The sequence below is a fragment of the Lissotriton vulgaris genome, chromosome 4_1 (genome assembly GCF_964263255.1).
Source record: "Lissotriton vulgaris chromosome 4_1, aLisVul1.2, whole genome shotgun sequence".
NCBI lineage: Eukaryota > Metazoa > Chordata > Amphibia > Caudata > Salamandridae > Lissotriton > Lissotriton vulgaris.
Window position 1 is genome coordinate 138,770,866 of NC_141691.1, and position 21,554 is coordinate 138,792,419.

Below are 21,554 nucleotides of genomic sequence, written 5' to 3' on the forward strand. Positions count from 1 at the left end.
CTTAACATTCCTGTGTTACTCTATGCGGATGACGCCGTGCTGCTGTCCAGGACCCCATTAGGTCTTCAACGTTTGATGGACAGGTTTGTACAGTTCATCAAAAGTAGGAAGCTGGTGATTAATAGGACTAAAACTTATGGTATGGAGTGTGGGTCAGGACGATCTAAAACGAAATTTAATTCCCATTATTCCATAGAAGGTGAACCGGTCCAAAAAGTTAATAACTTTTGCTACTTGGGTATTACATTCTCTAAAAACGGCTGCTGGGATACAGAACATAAAGCCATTAAAACAAAGATGACGAGGAGTGCTAATGGGGTATTTGTATTCGCTAAGAAGTTGGGGAATAGGCGTATTAAAGACATGTTAAATATTTTTCAATCCAGATGTCTTTCTGCGGCCCTCTATGGGGCTGGAGTATGGGGTGTATCACCAGCCGGGAGTCTGCAGGTAGAGGAGAATAATTTTCTGAAAAGGCTCCTGTGTTTACCCAAATCTACCTCCAACAACTTGGTTCATAACGAAATGGGGATTCAATTTTTGAATGACATGATTATGTTAAGACCCCTATTATTGTGGCGCTCGGTATGGCTGAATGATGGTACCTCCCTGAACAGAGCCATCATCGATGATTGCCTTTTCTTTGGATCAGCATTTAAAGATCCCTTGGATCAAATATATTATTGATAGTTTTCAGAAGGTTTTTGGGTTTAATATGTCCAATGATCTATATTGTGCCTCTGACATTTCCAAGTCTAATTTGAAAGTCACTTTCTTGAACTATTGTGCAGAGAGGCGTGCTTTGGAGGAATCAAATCTCTCTACTTGTATGCTGTATAACAGTATGTATGACTTTATTGGACTCCAACCGTACCTGACACAGGTGACCAGAGTCTCGCATCAGTTTGTGCTGACCAGGATGAGGATGGGAACAGTACATTATCTGGTAGCGTGTCCCAATGTAAAAATGCGCACATCCGGACCCTGTGCTTGTAATAATGATGCTGAGCAAAGCACTATGCACTTTCTTTTATTGTGTCAATTGTATGGTGAACTACGGAAAATTTTCCTAAAGCCTATGCTGAAAAGATTTGGAGTAAGAACAATTAATGACTCCATGAAACTGCTTTTTAATCTGCACCACCCGGACATCTGCTTTTTTACGGCTACTTTCCTGCTTAAGGCAATCGGTGCTAGGAAAAGTATGCATTTTTAATTATTTTAATTATTTATTCCATCCCCTTCTGGATAATAATGTATTTTGTGTTTCTTTTTTAAATCGATCAAATGTTCTGTATTTATAACTGTGTGTGCTTTTATGGACATGTTTTCTATGCTCCGAATAAAGCTTTATGAAATGAAAATGAAACAACAAATATCCAACTAAAAGAATTCAGACTGTCTTCAAGTAAATTAGGCCTAGTTTCTTATACTTTGATTTCGAACCAATTACTTCTCCCTAGTCTCTGCACTTGCATTGTTGAACTGAGCCTACCCAGGGGCGTAACAAAAGCCCCTGCAGTGCGGGGGGCCCTAAGCTCCAGGGGGCTCCCTCAGCACAGTACCCTGGCCTGAGAGCTCCTGAGTGAGTCCGGGGGTGGGGCGGGGGTCTCCATGTACTTTGCAGGGGGACCCCTAACTTCTGTTACACCACTGACCCTATCTCTTAAAACAAGTCCTACTTTGCCAATGTAGAATCAATTAAATTGCTCTCTAATCCATCACGCCCTTCCCCTGGTCAGGGAGAAACCGGAAAAGGAGACATAGCTGCAAATCCATCTTGTATAATAGCCATTGCTGATGCAGGGCTGAGAGGCATGACTGAACTCATTCCCTAGTCGAGTACAAAGCAAATTGCAACCTCAACTTGGTTAATGTCACCCTGGAATGAAAAGGCAGCTCGATCATAATGCACTGAAGAGAGCAACCTGGGTCTGAAATTCAGTGTCACTCCCATCACTCCTATCCAGCTAGAGGACAAACATGGAGGGTTCCTCCCTTATAGCGCTAATGTAGACCACAGAGAAAGATGCACCAAAGCCTTAGCCCAAGAATTGGACTTTCCCCTAGCAGACCTCCGCTGCACCAGGCTAAGAAGGACAAGCTCTGCCTTGTCCTAGGCCAACACGATAAACATCTTGATACAAATATTCCTTGTACGAGGGACACATTTCCACACATTTTTGGCACATTAAAGTTCACAAACAAGTCATTGTAGTGAAGGTAGGTGGTCATGCTTGGCAGATACAATACCACTGACCCTTACATTCAGGTGATTAACCCTTTCACTGCCAAGTATTATGTGTATTTTTAGATGCATTTATACATCAAAAGGCAGTGAAAGGGCTGTGACAATGATCAGCATCTTCATCCAAACAAGGAAACATTATGGAAAAACCACAATCTTCTGTTTCAGATGTAAGGAAGGTCGCACCCGTAAATAAAGCTGGAAGCACAATGCAGAGCTGGATGCTATTGAAATGTCCACTTCTGGAATATGGAAGACAGACAGGCATAGGATATGATGCTGCAAACCAAGGCCTGCAGGGATCCATAGGAGTACCACTAAAGACAAAGTACAGACCACGTCAGAGCGAATGCATAGCAATGCTGGCTACGCCAGCATGCACACAAAACATAGCAAAATTAAATGACCCTCGTCCGGTACCGTCTTATAGAAACAGACAAAAGATATGGAGGGGTGGGGACTTTTTCATGGTCCGCTTCTAGGAAACTGAATTATCTTTACATTTTGCATGAATTGAAGTGCTTGTTTTGTAAAAGGCCCACCTCAATGATACAAGGACAAGAACATGGAGGGTAATGGGGAGGTAATCCCATCTTTAAGCAAAGTGACACAAAAACCCACAAGGGTGAGGTCAATGGACTTGAGAAAAGGAGAAACATCAAGCGGGTTTGGAGTGTTGACATAGTTAGGTACAAAGTTCCAAAACGGGTAGAGCTGCAGGTTTTTTTCAGAGAACATTGCCATCCAAAGACTAGTCCTGACCCAGCAATCCGTGTGCCAGAAAGAGTTTAGGAATGACAAAGTGTATGAGTAAAAACTAATTCCTCCTCTTTACTTAGCCTCTCCTGTATCCTGATACACTGCCCACAGAACACAGCTGGCATCACATTCAAGAAAGCAAGAACAACTCAAGTGCTCTAGGGAACGCTACAAGCACATGAAACAGCTACTGCAAAGCACTGCCGTCAAGCCAACTCACAGTACGCAGCAAAGACATACCAATTGCTATTTCGAATAAGACCAATACAAATATCATTTACGAAACAATGAGCAGCAACTAGAGCAATAAAGGGCGTCTAAATAAATAAGTAACATACAATTGTATTTTGGAGACTTTTAAAAACTTGCTATTTGTGAATCATGATAGAACCTTTAGTAACTAACAGTCCTGGGAAGGTTAGGTAAACACCCTTAGTTCCACATCGATGAAGATAGGATGCTTAGTGGCTCAGAAATTACCCATCCCCTTTACAAACATGGCGCGAGGGAGGTTGAATTCTTTGTTGTATAGGCCATGCCATAAGACATGCACAAAATATATATATATATATATATATATATATATATATATATATATATATATATATATATATATTGCCGCTCTCCACACACCAGTGCGTGGCACTCCCAGGCGGGTGCTGACAAGCGAGGGTGCACTCGCTAATCAATTGACGCTCCCAACTCCAAAGTAGACAGTAATCCACAGGAATAAAGCACTCGCGGGGGCCGTTTGAATCAGTTTATTGAGACAAACACAGCAACCAGCAAACATAAAAATAAGTAAAAAATGTTCCAAAAAACAATAAAAAAAATATAAAACAACAAAAAGAATAAAAAAAACAGTTCTTTTTAGAACTACCTCCAATTTATAAAAAAATTCTACATTTTTTAAAAACTGTCATTCTTTTTTCCCCATGGTACGCTCCCCGGTACGCTCCGCGGTGTGCGTACCGGGCGCTCCCCCCGCGCAAATCGAAAAAAAAAAAATAATTGTGGCCCCACATCAAACCTAGGGGGTCAGGGGGGGTCTACCCTGCCCCCTTTTGGTCATTTCCTCCTTTGTTTTTGCCAACTCTTGTGTCTCGATCCTACCGAGACACAAGATGGCGGCCGCTCCGGACTGTTTGGAATGTTGACAGACACCCTGAGAGCCAATCTGCTTTCCGCTCGCGAACTCGCGTAGCGCGCTGGAGCGCGCCCCGGTGCGCGTACCGGGGCGCGTTTATAGATATATATATTTTTTGGAACCTAAATTACTCAAAATCCACTGGAGCACATATCTTGAGACATAGCAAAGGCACATCAGGCTACCAGTCCCTACAATTTTGCCAAGTTTTGTGAAAATCCATTCAGCCATTCGAGCTAAAAGTGAGTCCAACCGCCCTATGGAAATTAACATGGGGAAAACACGTTTTGGGACCCCTCTTTTATCTCTTGACGAATCCCCCCCAAACTTTCAGGGAAGGAGCGAAGCGCAGCGAGGCAAATTTAAGGAAAATTACAGTATCAGTGATGTCATGAGTGATGTCACTGACCATGTCATGAGTGATGTAATACGTGACGTCATCAGCAGAGCATTGCAGGCGCACAAGTTATAGTGAGTCCAACTAACTATAACGTGGGTCTTTCAATGGTTTTATGTCAGTAAAATTTCCAGCTAACTATAACTGGTGTCAAACCTATGTTTTTTTCAGTGAATATATATATATATATATATATATATATATATATATATTCCACAACTCCCTTCTTCAAAGAGAATAAGTCAGCACTCACAAAAGGTTCCTTTTCCCAATCCTTTATTTCGTTGTCAATACTCCAGCATCGCAAAGTACAAACCTACGCGTTTCGCAACCAGCAGTTGCTTGATCACGGTCAGTGTGATAGTGTTCATACTCCTCCTATATTTCGAAGGACCCGCCAGAACTTCTGATCTCACTTCCTGTTGAATTACAGGAAGTTAGATGGGAAATGTAGTTTTTTGTCAAAATTCACAGATTTGTGTTTTTTATGTGTATGTATGTTTCTAGACACAAAGTAACTGGTGTGGCAGGCGGTAATTATGTTTCTGCGATATTGCCTCGCATATCTTATGCCCTCATTTTGAATACGCTATTTCGACATATTTATGCAAATTATACATCATTTGCGTCAATCAATTATTTGCAAGAGACAATATAGCTCTCCAGTGGGCAAACATTTTGCTATTCGACCGTATTGAGCAACATTACAAGGCTTACATAAAAGGAGCGACATTCTCATATTAGAGCCCTCTGGTGGGCATAAATTACTGCTATGAAAATTTACAAGCCCTTTTGTGGCGGCTGTGTTTTCACTTATACGACCTTCTGTAACATATCTTAACCACTTTGGTAATCGTAATTCGATTTACATTCTTTTGGGTTATGTTACTGCATCAATCGCTATGTATATGTAGCCACCCATTCCACACGAATTCACTGTGTCCAACATAACATCATAAAACAGTTTATCATTGTGTCTACATTTAACATTTCTTTGTTTTCTATTTCTACTATTGTCTCTTTTTCTGTTCCAAAGGACCATCTGTTCTCAGACACAACCCTCCTTAGACGACTTATAAATGTACATAAAGTTCTTCACTCTGATTTAATCCCCAAAGGGTCCTTGTTCGGAAATTCAGGATTTGTCTTGATTCTCTACATCTCAATTGTCGTTCCTGATCTCCACCCCTTTCATGTGGCAATATACACTCGAGTGCATATGCTTTCAAAAGTTTCCAGTCGCTGTTATGCGCCACCTCCATATGTTTAGCGACTGCATTACTCCTGTCTTTGTTAGTCGTCGCAATGATGTGCTCTAGGATGCGCTTTTTGAATTAATTTTTTGTGCTTCCAATGTATTTAAGCGAGCATGGGCACTCAATTACATATATCACATGTGTGCTCATGCAGTCAATTAATTGTTTTATCTGCCACATCTTTTTATTGGGTAACATAACTTCTTTTCTGTTTACTGCGATTCGGCAAACCTAGCAATGTTGACATTTTATAAATCCTTTGGTGTTAAGCCATTGGATTCCTTTTTTCTTTTTTGTATAGTCTTGATGGTGACTCTGAATTAGTCTATCTCTTAGATTCCTTGCTCTCCTGAACGTGACCAGGGGATGGTTTTCCATTATTTTTCCAGGTATTTGGTCTAGATGTAACAATTTCCAGTTTTTCCTTAGAATGTTTATGATCTGTTTGGATTCCCTGGTGTAGTCTAGGATCATTCTTACTTTTCTTTCCTCCGATTATGAATCCTCCGTGGTATTTCTTATTTCCTTTTTGGGTTAAAGCATCCTTCCGATTTTTCTTGTTTGCTCTTTGCCATCCTTTCATTATGATGTTTTTGTGGTATCCTCTGTTTTTGAATCTTTGGGCCATAGTTTTACTGGTTTTCACCCATTCACTCTCCTCTGAGCATATTCTCCTCAATCTGAGGAATTCCTCATATGGTATGTTTTCCTTTAAAGATGGTTTATGGAAACTGTCAAAATGTAGAGTAGAATTAGTAGCAGTTTTTTTCCTGTGTAATGTTGTTTCTACTTTGTTGTTACGGATATAGATCTCTGTATCACACACACATGTAGCTACTCACCAACCCATGCAGCCACTTATACACAAAGTGAAACACTGATACAAACATTTAAATATTTAAACAATACTCGCTAATATATGTATTCACTAAGATACACTTAATAAGCCAGTTAACCAATCAATTTAAAAAAAAAAAAAACCATCCATTAAGACACTTATTTAAACATTTATTCTTCCATCGACCTTTACATATACATATATAAAACATATTTATTTTTCAGAAAGACACACATTCACTGGATGGTGTCATCAGTGATGTCATGAGTGATGTCACTGACCATGTCATGAGTGATGTAATATTTGACGTCATCAGCAGTGCATTGCAGGCGCGCAAGTTATAGTGAGTCCAACTAACTATAACGTGGGAATTTCAATGGTTTTATGTCAGTAAAATTTCCAGCTAACTATAACTGGTCTCAAACCTATGGTTTTTTCAGTGAATATATATATATATATATATATATATATATATATATATATATATATATATATATATATATATATATATATATATATATATATATATATATATATATATGATCAAGGGTGGGAGCGCCCGAAACGCGTAGTGGCAGAAGTGGCTGTATAAAGGATATTGACTGCACAATACTTTGGGTCCACGCTCGTTTTTTTTCTACAAACGAATTGTAAGTTCGAGCAAGAAGCTATATATATATATATATTTTTTTTAATTATTATTTTAACTTTATGGTCCCAGTATACAGTACATGCATCATAGTATTTGTTGAAGTATAACAACTTAGCACAATGTCGGCTTTTCTCGAGCAGCAGATAATGTATACATTCCATCTCTCAGCTTTTACGCCGTTGCCAACCACCCAGGGCCAATTGGCCGTACTGCCGTCTACCCATTCCAACTGATCTAGTTCGACTTCATGAGATACAGTTAAAGGATGTATGCACTTATGTATAGTATGAACAAACGTTTAGTCCGGGTTTTGTTGTGTATTCAGTACATCTTGCTTTCTTAGGAGGCATGCGCAATATATTTTATTTCCACAGCACCTGCACTTCTTTTCTTTCTATCACCAGGCTTCAAGTTAAAAAAAGAATAACATTTGTAGTCAGTTTCGCTTTTACCTCTGAAAAAATAGGTATCAGAAGAAAAGAAAGTCTTTACTTATTATTTGGCTCAACCAATAATCACTGTCTAATATTTATTAAATATAATAACTTCAAGGTTGAAAGATAAATTCACTTAAATATCGCAACCCTAGTTCGTGTATAGGGATATTACATATTTAGATGGCATTTACGTTGGTATGGCAACTGGACATGTTACGAGAAAAAAGAACACATTCTCGAAGATTTCTTCTGACATGCAGCTCTCTTTACACTACCCTACATGTGGGTGATTTGAATTAAGAGGCTTAAAGTAGGTTTACACACTATTTCGAGTTGGAGCTATTTAATTTCTGTCTCATTACAGCTTACATTGCTATGAGAAAATGGTGTTATAGCTGAAGGCTCAGAACAAAACAGAAAAACTCAAATTATTACGTGGAATACACCTTTTTCACAGAGCCTGTATGGGAGAGTAACTTTCAGCCAACTTAAGGCCATTAGCTTTCTGGGAATTTGTCATTTTCAAGAAACATAAAAAATTAAACACACTAACACATCTTGACGTATATCGCGGTTGATGGTACATGCTTTTGTACACTGCACGCCAGTTTGTTAGCCTTTGAACTGCAGCGGTTCAGAACCACAGCGATGCAGTGTCCTCTCTTGAGCTCGGCCTGTGTGTCAGTGCGGCTCACCATTTTATCAAAACATATTGATGATGAAGATGTGAGTTTCACTCAACCTTCACCTGGTCTCCGAGGATTGGCTCTCTTTGCACAATATCCTACTCTTCCAAGGAATTCGTTGACATAGACCATTATCAGCTCTACAACGACCAAACCAGCTGCAATGCTTGGCAGTTTATAGCCCAATTTAACACTATGCAATGGTGAGACTAGGTCTACGTCACCGCTGATGCATGCTCTAAGTTGGAAAGCAACTGCTGTGGACTAAAGAGCTCACTCTAGGTGCTGTGTTGAGGCCATCAGTGTCAATATACTACATGTGTGCAAGGTGCAGCTATTTTAAATGCACAAGTCCATGTTTCTAATATATGGCGCAGTCAACCAAGCGTGTTTTCAATGCATCCCACTGGATCCAGTCAGCCGTGAGACCGACCATGTTTGTTGTCAACTAAGAAGTTTGGAGAAGTATCTGCATGCAATCATGAGAGTTTCACCCAAAGAAAAAAGGCTTTCTTATTTATTGATATAGGACAGTGGCTCTTCACCTGGAGTCCACAAATCCTGCGAGATCGGAAACACCAACTCAGGGAATCGTGATTGTTCAGAAAACTGAGTATATTTAGCAACATAATGAAGTATATGTACATAAAAAAATGTTACATCGAAAATTTTAAAACGCTCTGTAAATATAAAGGAATGTGAAACTAGAGTTTACAAATTGAGTGTGGGAGCAGCCAAGTACATAAAAAAGAGTGTGGCGGATTGGTGGCTAGAACTAAAGCACTGGTATGTGCCAACAAAAACAGAACATGTGTTAAGAGCATAAAAGATAAAACGATGTTTGAGAGTCTAGCATATTGCTATGTCTTTTACAAATAAAAGTAAATATTAAAAAGCTCCAACTTTCTCATTAAAATTCCGATTTTAGTATTTTTTAGAGAATTAAATAAATGTTTTCATAATTTATGTGTTCGATCTATATTTGTTTCTGTATTGTGGTGTATTGTTTTCAGGTTCAAATCATAAATATTGCTTAGACAGATGTCCCCCGCTATCGGTAGTGATTCACTGGGGTATCCATAAGCCGAAAGGTTAAGAACCACCAATCCAGGAGATGGTGGTCAACTGGTATTTGACAATTCACCCAAAATCGAATCGCCACAAAACCAAACTGATATTTGGAATGAGTATAAAGAGGCTTTAGCAAGCCTTGAAAAACAATTTACAAGAAGAACCCGGCATGTTCCAGAGACACAAGCTCTTCACCCCTAAGCATGAAACAGTGATGGAGTACATCGCGGCACTTCACCTACTGGCAGCAAGCTTTGAATTGAAGCACACTTTTACCATTTTGTTTTTGGTTGCTTCTATTAAAAAAATCTAGGAGAGACTGCTGGGTTGCCCTAATCCCTTACATAACTAAGTCTTAGACATAGCTAAGAATACAGAAAGATCCATTGCATTTTTGAAGGCTCTAAGTGGTAAGGATAGAAGAGAAGGTATGCCTGTCTGTGCAGTCAGTTGTGAATCTGAGCCTGTTTGTGCCACTGCTAACACTGCTTGCCTGTCCGGGAGACTATAAGAAGAGGCAGGTTTTCAGAATTCTCCTGCAATCATAGTTTGAGCTGAGGTTCAAATGTGGTAGGGGAGTTTGTCCAGGCTTTTGGGGTGGGGTAGGAGAAAGCTTGAAATCGGCTCTAGCTCGGCAGATGCCGGAAAGTGAGCGAGGAGGAGGCTGGCTGAGCGGAGGGAGTGAATGTCTGGCAGGGGAGTGAAAATGGCTGTGGCTTTGGAGGTATGCTGGGCCTGGTTGCATAGTGATTAGAGAGGTGAGTGAGACAAGTCTGAAAAGGGAGTGTTTGTGGGTAGGAAGCAAGTGGAGGTCTTTGAGTTGTTTGGATGCAACCTGGTAGTTTTGTGAGGTTTGGGATTATGTTTTAGATTAGTAAACTATGGATTCACTTGGTTGAAGTTTCAGATGTATTTGTTTTTGTATTTTATTTAGTTTAGGGAAAATGTGTTGTAATCACAATGTGTGGCACATGCTTAAGTACAATTATTGCAAGTCAATAGCGCTTGCCTTTGTTGGTCTTCGAATCACCATCTGTTCCTTGATAGTTGAGTTGTTCAGGCCACAGATGCAGCGTTCTGAGCTTTGCTGGTGTGAATTAAAACTCCTGTTTCTCAAGGCATTTGCATCTGCATGGCTCACCATTTCGATCACAGCAATACCTTCCTTTTACAAAGCCATGTCAATTCAGAGAAAATAGCAATAGTGCTTTGCATACTCACAGTATTTTCCCTAGGTGGTGATTTATGAATGTATGTATGTATGTATGTATGTTCTTATATAGCGCTCGATCACCCGAAGGGTATCTCGGCGCTTGCCTTGGGAACCCGTCCTGGCTTTTCCCTGTGAGATAGCCCCTACAGGGCATCCCCAAGGTGAAAGCCAGGCATCCCGCCGCGGGGGGCCGTTGTGGAGATTAAGCAAGCTTAATGCCCAGAGTTGAAGAGTGAGAACCCATGATTAGAGCAGGCACCGAAGCGAGAATTATCAAGTCCGTGGACATTTGAGCTCAAGACCCTGCCGCGTCGGGATGCAAGATCCATGTTTTTTAAGGGAGCCTCGTAGGTTTGACAATAGTATTTTTTGGTATTCTGAAAAAAATGCTATCACTCCTGATTTAAACAATTCTCAACACTGTCCACCTTCATCCTACTGCACCTGGCAGTCATGTCTGTCTCTCCCATGCTAACCTATTATACTGCTTGTGACTGGCTGCCTGTCCTTCACCTCAGGAGCTATTAAGGTAGGAGCCAGCCTACACCTCCATGCATGCTGCAAAGGACAGATTCGCTGAATTGCAGGAAAGGAACCCCAGATTTAAGCTACTTTTGAGGTCTAATCTTGAGAACCGGCTACAATTGTCAGTACTTATTCTGCTCCTTTTTAAACGTTCCTCTCATCCGACTGCCTGCTCTTCAGAAAAATGGACAATGCCAAAAACGAGCGTAATTAAATCTAAATGATGCTTAAAGTGCTTTTTTTTACTATTGCACTGCAACATTTTTGTAGCACTTACTATCCCCTTTGTGGGGCACTGAAGCGCTTCAGAAAGGCTTTACGAAATACATCCATGGCATCGAGTGCCAACTTGTTTCCATGACATAAGCTCCGAAATGCAAAAAAACAATATCCCACTTCACCTCCTATTTCTTCAGTTATGCCTATAAGGTGCTTGGTGTTCTGATTAAGAAAACGCTACACAATAATTCGTAAGTACTCAAATCCTTCAGATACACCAGGAGCCTACGAATTATGCATCACAGATGGACTATTTTGTGGATGTCCTGCTTTTCAATGCAGAACTCAGTTTAGTCACGACCTGATGTTAGGGCGTGATTCTAGCAATAGGAGAAGAGAGTATAAATACCGTAGAAAAAAATTCTGACTTTGAGTAATGCCCTATCAGACTCGAGGAGTATATAAAGAACTAGTAAAGTGTGTACAAACGTTGGTATCTGATCCAGACAGATCTGGATAATGGTACTATCCTCCACTTGGCTACCCATTGAAGTAGTTGCATTTTTGTGTGATCCAGAATCGGGTTTTTGGATGAAAATAATTTCCACACCAAAACCTGTGTCGACAGTTTTTAGAAGTGAACCTAGCTCACAACACCACAACAGATGAAACTGAACACCTTTTCCCGTTGGATTTCTTTCTGGGTATGTGTAGGGTGGCTGGGTCTGGTCTTGGTTTGTATGGATGGCTTGATAAGTGTTTTTAGAATGATGTATGAGTGAGTGGATTGTAGGATGGGGAGTAAAGAATTTCAGATGTATAGGAATTTATTATAATGTGTCCAAATAAAGCTGTGTATAAAAAATATATGTTAAATGATTTGAAATTACAGTGGACAGGTAATGAATACATTTATTGGTGATAAGTAACAGAAAAAGAAAATATAATAACGGAAAATATATAGATTTATTTTTACCTAACAAGTATGCATGTTGTGTAGAGTTTTCTTGGTCAGGCACTATGCACTTTGTAGGCATATTAGAAGAAATAAGAAAAGCAGGTCAAGTAATATATTGTTTTTTGCATTCCGGTTCTGATTTCCCCTCGTCCCAGACCTTAAATCATTAGGGGTTGCCTTCCTTGTTCTATTCATGACATACGCTCCACCCTTGAATTCAGTATGTGGTGAAAAGTGGACATGATGATTAAAGAAGAATGGAAAAGGGAGTACTTGTTAGTACAGGTCCACCTAGAGCAGAGGAAATGCAAGGTCCCTGCGAAGCTCACCAGATGGTTCCACATCACTGCAGATACTATGTTCTACTTCTGGGTATTCATTCATAAGCCCAATACATCAGCTGACTTCAAGAGACCAAAGTATTAAATTACAAGGGCATACCAAAGGAAACCTAGAACATGATGTCTCAAGGGACGTTAAAACATATGGTAAGTCTGGCTAATGTACCTTTCATTAAAACACCTGCTCTTCTCACAACTCAAATCTTTTTCAATGAGTCAACAGTGGATAATACCCACAGGACAAATAACTATTTTGTGATACTAGATTGGAGCTTGCCCATTTATGTCCTGAACTCTAAAAACAAAAAATAAAATAAAAAAGCTGCCCCCCCCCGCCCCAATCTTCAAATCATTTGCACTGTGCACATACATTATTTCTTTTAAGTGCTTATGGCTCCTTGCTCATGAAAGATGTGTGCCCTCTGAATGCAACAAAGGTAAGTTGTCTATGTCTCCATTTCACCCACTTACAGTCTTTTAGCTAGTGTTGCTGATGGCTTTTGATCCCATTTCTAGTCATGCATAGTGTAGTTGAACAAACTCCCCTTGCTACATCTTCTAACACACACTGCTCACTCTAATCACACTTACCTTCCTAAAGTGCCTTCAACTCAGAGAGACACCTGACCTGGGAGCCATCAGTCATAATTTGAGAGTTGTTAATTAGCACGCCAATGAAGATACAACCACTTTTGCTCTAGTTGATATCTACCAAGTATACACTGTCCACAAACGAAATCATAATTAGTGCTAGGTTTCAAATGGGATCATATGTTTTGCTGTGATAGAAGTGAAAGTACCCTGAGGGCAGCACTATTCAATAATTAGATTAAAGTATCAATCACAGAAAGATTTTGGACAAAATATCAAAGATTTTAGTACGATGCTCCTTGGGGCAAAAACATTTTCGATGATCCTCTGAACCTTAGGATGCTAGATGAGATCCTTGGCTCTACAAGGAAAGCATTCCTCTGATTCTCTCTTCTACTATAAGTAACGGAAAGAGCGCAGACAAAGAATCAGAGTGATTTGTTAGAAAATAGTAATTGTTTAGAACATTTTTTATCTACTGCTGAACTTAAGATGTTAGAGAAGCTGCTTGGTTCTAAAAGGACCACACTACTGTAGTTCCCTGTTTATACCTAAATATGTCCCATCTAAAATGAATTGTGGGTGAGACAAACTTGATCAGACTAACAGTAAATTTCACCATGTTCAGGTTTTAACCAACAATGTGAAAATAGTCTCCCTAAACGTCTGCTGACCCATAAGTCTTTTACATTTAGTGAATATAAAATGTGTAGAGAACAAACTGGATGCAACTTATCCAAGGAATTCATAAAAAAGTTAACTTCATCTCAGTCTGGTTTTCCAGGATAGAGTGAAGACTGTAATTTAACACAAAATCTCACTTATGTAACCAGAAGCAAACTTAGCCACAGAAATAAATAAAAAGTGACAACTTTTGTGGGTTTGAGAAAAGGCATGACAGGCTTATCTTCCTCAATCCAATGAAATGGGCACCATTAACAGGAATAATAGTGACGTGTGTGAGCAACACCTAGGGAATGCTCAATTCAGAGTGCATTAAGTACATTTTTATTATCAATTATACCATTAATGAAAACAGATGTAATAATGAGCTCTTAACCTCAAGGTTACATATCAATATAGATCGTAAATATTTGTGCTCTACTTTCACTTAGATCTTTACATCAGCTTTCATGCCTGTCCCAAGCCTACGTGGATACCTCATTTTGAGTAATCAATGGAATGCACAGCTGCTTCTTAATAATTAATTATTAAAGACATTTGTTGGCAAAAAGTCAGAAGATAGAAGTAGTCCCTACATTCTGAGGTACTAGATCAAGAAAATAGCCCTGCCTGCTCAGCAGGAACACAACCTGCTGTAGAAATTCAAAACTAGTCTGGCTGTTGATAAGAGAACAGAAAATGGTAGGTAATAGAAACATTCACAGTTAACAGCTGGATGTGAGCATTACTGAGAGCAATTTTAGGTAAGTGCTTTAAAAAAAGCACAAGAACGCTATTGGAAAAGATAGCATTTTGTGGCAAAAATAATTGATTTAGACATTTCTAAAAAACTGAACATAAGTTAACTTTCTAAGCAACTTAATTTAAAGGTCAGATCCTTAGAAACCGGTCCCAAACGTCTGATTTCCAGTTGACATCAGATTTCTAAATAGATTTTCCATTTAGTCCTAAGAGCTTTAAAACTTTTTTGTCATACTTAAGAATACTTATATGATATTTCCCCTCAGTTCCCTCAAGATCTTTCAAATCTACTTTCATAAAATAAACTGATATTTAAAATACCAGTTCTTAAAGAGCTGCAGACAACCTTATTGCACCGCAGGCGCACTGAACAGCACCACGGAGACAGGTCTCCATTTATAATCCTATATTCCTCTTTTAATCAGTATGACATTTTGCATAAGTAATCTCCTTACACTTACGTCTTCACGTCAAACATTTTCTGTTGATATTCGTGACCTGGTGGTTTGCTGCTGAGGGATCACTTCCTTGCTTGTGACCGAAGGCATTTATTTGACCATTACTGTTTGAAGCACTGCAGGCAGAGCAGCAACTGAAACCTTAGTTTCTCTGTAAATCAGTAAAAACCATGAAAGAACATAAGGCGATTGCTTATGAGCAAATACATACTGGCTTTAAATTGGGAATAAACATGAAAAAATGATGATGGGAAAGACTGCAAGCAACAGAACACACTAGGGGCCCCCCTGTAGACCAACATCTGAATTCTATAAATGCAGAAGTTCCTTCCTTTGTAAGCAAACTTATCTTCCACTCCTAAAAAATACACTTTCTAACACTGTGCGTTTAATCTTTTTATTACAGTTTTTAAAACAATTGCTTTTACAGGCCCGTACTCTGTAATGAATTCTCATCTGCTATTCTATTGTTGAAAATCTACATACCACCTTTTCCTGTAAGTGCACCCACTCAATCTTTCATACCAGTAGTTCTTAACCGTTTGACTTCGGTAGATTCCCACTGCAACATAATTCGAATCCGGGGACCATAATGAGACATTATTGGGAGCTGGGGACCCCTCATCTAAGCAATTTCTATGATTTGAGCTTCAAAGTAGTACTCAAAACCACAAAAACAAGTATACACCAAAAAAAACTCAAATGCTCAACATTAAATACTTTGTTTATTTCACAATTAAATGTAGAAAATGTTTTCAACTTTCCAAATTTGCTGCCCTATTTGTAAATACTTTATTAATTGTAATTATATTCATTTTAATATTATTTACATTTGTAAGGCATCGAGGACCCCAGGAGTCCTCAGACCACAGGTTAAGAAACACTGCTTCATACTAACAAAGTATATGCACACATACTTACACAACATTTATATTGTCTTTCTTTATGAGCACTGGGATGGACACAATTGGGCATTATGAGCTGAAAGAATACACTTTTATTAATACACTCTTCATAAATAGCATTTGAACTCCAAATTACTTAAGTTGGATTTTTTGAGGGTGATGGGGACGGGTAGATCTGGGTTGTCGTTAGCACTCGGCTGATACCTCATGTTCACTGTTGATCTGTCCTGATTGTAATGTCTGGTTCTTCTTGTGGTCCCAATGTCCGATTTTTGCCCAGCGATATTTGTGTCCCTAATGTGCCAAAATGAGGTTATCGTTCTGTATGCAACAGTTCATGTATGATGCCGCAATTGGGGGGGAATGTTTATGTTCGATGCATAACCAAAAATAAAGTTAAATTAATTTTTTTAGATTTTTTGAAATGTTTTAATAAAGCAAAAGTACAGTAGTAAATTACAAACTCTGAACCAAACAAGTGGCTCCAAAAGCAGACACGTTTGTTCCTCTTAAACTATGAAGAATTATCATGATTCACTGGATAATGATGAGTAACATGAGAAACTCAAGGGTCAAAGTCTGGTTAAAAAGATATTGTGGAGGCACCACTCGTTTAGCTGGAAAAGCAAGTAGGAAACTAGTTCTGTCCTGGCTTAACCTAAAAATATGACAATACTAAGGGACAAGAAAGGGCATAAAAGGAGCAGAAGTGAAGGTGAGTGGCAGAGTCAAAGAGGGAGCATGGAAGAGTAGAGGACAAAAGAGAAGCAGGGCACAGAGGGAACAGTGCAACAGCATTCAGGCTAAAGTCAAGGGGTCTTTTATTTTCTAAAGTTTCGAAATCTTTAGTTGCGTAAGCTTGGATGCTGTGCCAGACAGATATGGCTTTGTGCATTGGATGTGTTATTTCAATAGCCTCCATGGATTCAAAATCCCTTCCAAAAACAGTTCATTGCCGGAAAAAACCTCAACACTGAAGTAGTTGAGGCTGAGCAATTGTTCAGGGAGTCTAGACAAGCTGTCCATGTTCTGCAAGAATTAAAGTCTATACTATTCCATCTAGTTCTGGTATTACTGCTACTTGTAAGCAACGTTCGCAAATCCTCAGGCTGGCTGCCTGGCTCCTGAGATTCCAGTCCACGGTTCCTCGTAAAACGTAGCCAGTGGTCCACTGGAGGTATTTCAGGCTAGTAAGAGGGATTGGGAGGGGTCCACAGGAAGGACTGTGACTCCCTTTAGCCCTTCAGACATAGAATGGCAGCACCAGTCCCGGAGCAAAACACTAGAACCATGAGATGGACACAGGCCTCTCAAACAGTGGTGGTTCCTCCATAGTGGTGTGGGGGCATCGCCCCACTGCTTTCTCGCAGTGCAAGAAGCAGAAACATAAAATGGTAAAACTTCCATTTTATGTTTCTGCTTCTCACACTGCAAATAAGCAGAAGTGCCTGGAGTGCCTATTTGTGGGCAGGCAGGTGGTATTGCTCAAGGGCAGGGGGGGAGTGGCTTGCCCACTGTTGGGGCCGACCATAGCAGTCATGCGCACTCTTACTTTTCTCTATGTAGGCTGCATGCAGCCTACATAGAGAAAAGGGCCTCCCATTAGTTGCTCGGCTGGGACGCTGTGCCATTGCAGTGTTGTATCGCCCGCAATTCCAGAGGGTTGATGTGAAGCAACCTTTACTCTAGAGACCAAAGTCCCTTGACCTCCAGATCCCCCAGATGAGCACCCCACCATAGAGTGGATGCATCCATTATCACTGTGGCCACAGCTGGAGGCAGATGAAAGGGCTTCCCTTGAGACAGGTTGCCTTCCACTCCCCACCAAGTCAGATCCGCTGCAGTTTCTCTGGAGATCCTCGCAGACTCCCTAAGATCTCAATTGTGTTGATACCACTGCCTGCGGAGGCACCACTCGAGTGCCCTCATGTGCCAGCGTGCATTGTTGACCAACAGAATGCAGGAAGCCATCAGACCGAGCAGGCGAAGGACCTTCAGGACTGGAATGACCGCTCCATTAAAAAATAAAGGAATCAACTCCTGTATGTCGCGAATCCTTTGAGGAGGAAGAAACGCACAACACACAGTTGTATCCAGTACCGCACCTACACCTATGAACAAGTTGCGCTGGGATGGCACCAGGTGAGAATGAAATGCGTTACTTACCTGTAACAGCAGTTATCCAGTATTGGTATCTTTCATAGATTCACATGCCTGAATCATTCCCCGTCGTCGGGGTAGGAGTCCCCGGTAAATAACAATAGTAATGTCACATAGACATATACTTAGTACTAGGCCAGAGGCCTCACATTAGTAGCCTATCTAGGTCCTTATGTAAAAAGGACCAAACTTTGGCCAGGAGCCAATCAGCTACCATCACCCTTCTCACCTTCCTGGAAGGAGCCCTAGTCCCTCAGATTTTCGTAAGCACAGTGCTACTGAGAGGGAGAAGGTGAGCCCTTCCAGGGGAGGTGGGTGGGTTGCATGTGAATCTATGAAAGATACCAATACTGGATAACTGCTGTTACAGGTAAGTAACGCATTTCTTATCCAGTATTATGGGTATCTTTCATAGATTCACATGCCTGAATCAGAATAGCAAGCAATAATGAGCACATTTCGCATAATACATTCGTAAAGACATAGCAATCTTATCATAAGTTGTTACACAGTTTACATGATACTCACAACCTGATAAGAAATGTGCGATAAATTACCTGGAAGGTGGGATGATAGGAAGAAGGCTCACCACTAATGAAATAGATGACGTAAGACAGCCTGTCCCACTGCTGCATCCTTCATAAGTTCAGAGTCCAAGCAGTAGTGCTTCGTGAACGTATGTGGTGTCTTCCATGTCGCCGCCCTGCAAATGTCGACAATGGATACCCCAGCAAAGAGCGCCATGGAGGTGGAAACCGCTCTAGTGGAGTGTGCTCGTACTTTTGAAGGCAGAGGGTGGCCCGCCTGTTGGTGACAGAAGGCGATGGCCGCTGAAATCCATCTGGAAATGCTCTGTTTTGTTAAGGCTAAGCCTTTCCTGGGTCTGCTAAATGCAACAAACAATTGGTTGGACTTTCGAAATTGCTCCGTCCTGTGAAGGTAAAATTTGAGACATCGTTTGAGGTCCAATGAGTGAAGAGATCTTTCAGCCGCAGATGATGGATTCGGGAAGAAAGATCGTAGGACAATAGGTTCGTTGAGATGGAAAGAGGACGGAACCTTCGGTATAAACTTAGGGTTAGTCCGTAGAATGACCCTGTCGTTCTTGAACTGGATGAAGGGGTCTTGCACAGAAAAGGCCTGCAGTTCACTCACTCTCCTTGCTGACGTGAGCGCCAGCAAAAGAGCTGTTTTCCATGACAAATATTTTAGATCTGCTCTGTGGATTGGCTCAAACGGGTGTTTCATTAGTTGAGCTAGAACCACATTTAGTTGCCATGTAGGTGGAGGCGCTCTAACTGGAGGGAAAGATCTGAATAATCCCTTCAGAAACTGTTTGATTAGTCTGTTGGTCCATAATGAAGCTCCACACGAAGATCGTCTGAACCTGGATATGGCCGCCAGGTGGACCTTTATTGAAGCATGTGCCAGTCCAGAATTGGCTAAGTGGAGCAAGTAGGGCAGAATTTGTGCTGGAGTAGAAGTGAATGGATGCAAATTCTGAGCTCTACACCACAAACAGAATCTTTTCCACTTGAGGGAATACGTCTTATTAGTACTTTCAGCCCGAGCCCGGGCTAAGACGGCCCTGCATTCCTGTGGAATATCTAAATCCTGGAACTCTCTGAACTCAGGAGCCAAGCTGATAATTTTAGAGATGTTGGATCCGGATGCTGGACTTGTCCCTGGTTCATTGTGAGGAGATGTGGGCATGTCCTGAATAGAATTGGAGGTTCCAGCGATAGAAGGTGTAGCTCCGTATACCAGTGTTGGCGCGGCCACGCTGGGGCTATCAGGATTATGGTACAACTCTCTGCTTTCAGTTTCCGGAGAACCCTGGGGATCAGGGGAAACGGTGGAAAAGCGTAAGCAAAGACGTTGCACCATGTCATCGAAAAGGCATTCCCTAGGGACCTTTTCTGGGGAAGCCAGCTTGCGTAATGTTGGCATTTCGCGTTCACTTCCGTCGCAAAGAGATCCAGGTGAGGTTTGCCCCAACGGGAGAACACCGAGTCGAGCGTCTGCTGGTCGAGCTCCCACTCGTGGCAAAGTGAACGCTGCCTGCTTAGCGAGTCTGCCAGGGTGTTGTCTACTCCTGGGACATACTCTGCCCGCAGAGAAATGTCGTGTTGTACCAGCCAGATCCAAATTTGCTGAGATTCTCGAGACAACGTCCTGGATCGAGTACCCCCCTGCTTGTTCAGGTAGTGCATTGTGGTGGTGTTGTCCGTCCTCACAAGCACTGGGGAGTTCCTGATTCGGGGCAGAAATGCTCGAAGTGCCAGGCGCACTGCTCTCAACTCTAGCAGATTGATGTGGAGTTGTTTTTCTGCCACTGACCATTGACCGTGTACTTGCAGTTCCTGCAGGAACGCCCCCCATCCTTCCAGTGAAGCGTCTGTGGTAATCACATGAGGAGAGACTGGGAGAAGAAAAGGGAGACCCTTGTTTAAGTTGTCGCCCAGAAGCCACCATCTCAGAGCTTTCTTCATGACCTGAGTGATCCTGATCCAGTCGTCGAAAGACCCTGTAGATTGGATCCACTGATTTGTTAAGGCTTCCTGTAGAGGCCGCATGTGTAGGCGACAGTGAGGAATGAGAAAAATGTTGGAAGACATCATTCCTAGCAATGATTTGAATAGTCGAACTTTGACTCTCTGTTTGGCCTGAATGTGGACAGCCAGGGTCTTCAGCTTGACCTGACGTTCTCTGGAAGGAAAGGCTTTCTCTTGTTGTGTATCCAACGTTGCTCCCAGGAAATTGAGACGTTGTGACGGTTGGAGAGTTGACTTTTCCTGGTTGAGTGTTAGGCCCAGATTTTTGAATAGATGAAGGCAGGCCGAAGAGGACTTGGCTACGCCTGACCGAGTCGGAGCTTTGATGAGCCAGTCGTCTAGGTAGGGAAAGACTTGGTGATGATGCTGGCGAAGGTATGCCGCTACTGGTGACAGACACTTCGTGAAGATGCGTGGAGCTGACTTCAGGCCGAATGGTAAAACTCTGAACTGGTAGTGCCTGCCTGCCACTGCAAACCTCAGAAATTGTCGATGACTCTTGTGAATGAGGACATGAAAATAGGCATCCTGGAGGTCTAAGGATACCATATAGTCTTTTGGATTGAGTAGATGTAGTACCTCCTGGAGGGTAACCATACGGAAGGACTGCTTCTTGAGGTATACATTTAGGTTTCTCAGATCCAGTATTGGTCTCCATTGCTTCTTCTCCTTTTTTCTGACCAGGAAGAATCGGGAATAGAATCCTTTCCCCT

The 21,554-nt window shown here is 41.2% G+C and overlaps 1 protein-coding gene across 1 annotated transcript in view; it reads right to left on the minus strand.

The window, feature by feature from the left end:
• The window catches only part of NEXMIF (neurite extension and migration factor), a 420,137-nt gene extending 404,765 nt beyond the window's left edge, over positions 1-15,372 (minus strand). The window contains exon 1 of the mRNA XM_086966730.1: positions 15,225-15,372. Within this exon, the coding sequence (XP_086822856.1) occupies positions 15,225-15,241 (17 nt within the window). The 5' untranslated portion in view covers positions 15,242-15,372. The remainder of the gene's footprint in view (positions 1-15,224) is intronic.
• Between the last annotated feature and the right edge of the window lie 6,182 nt (positions 15,373-21,554).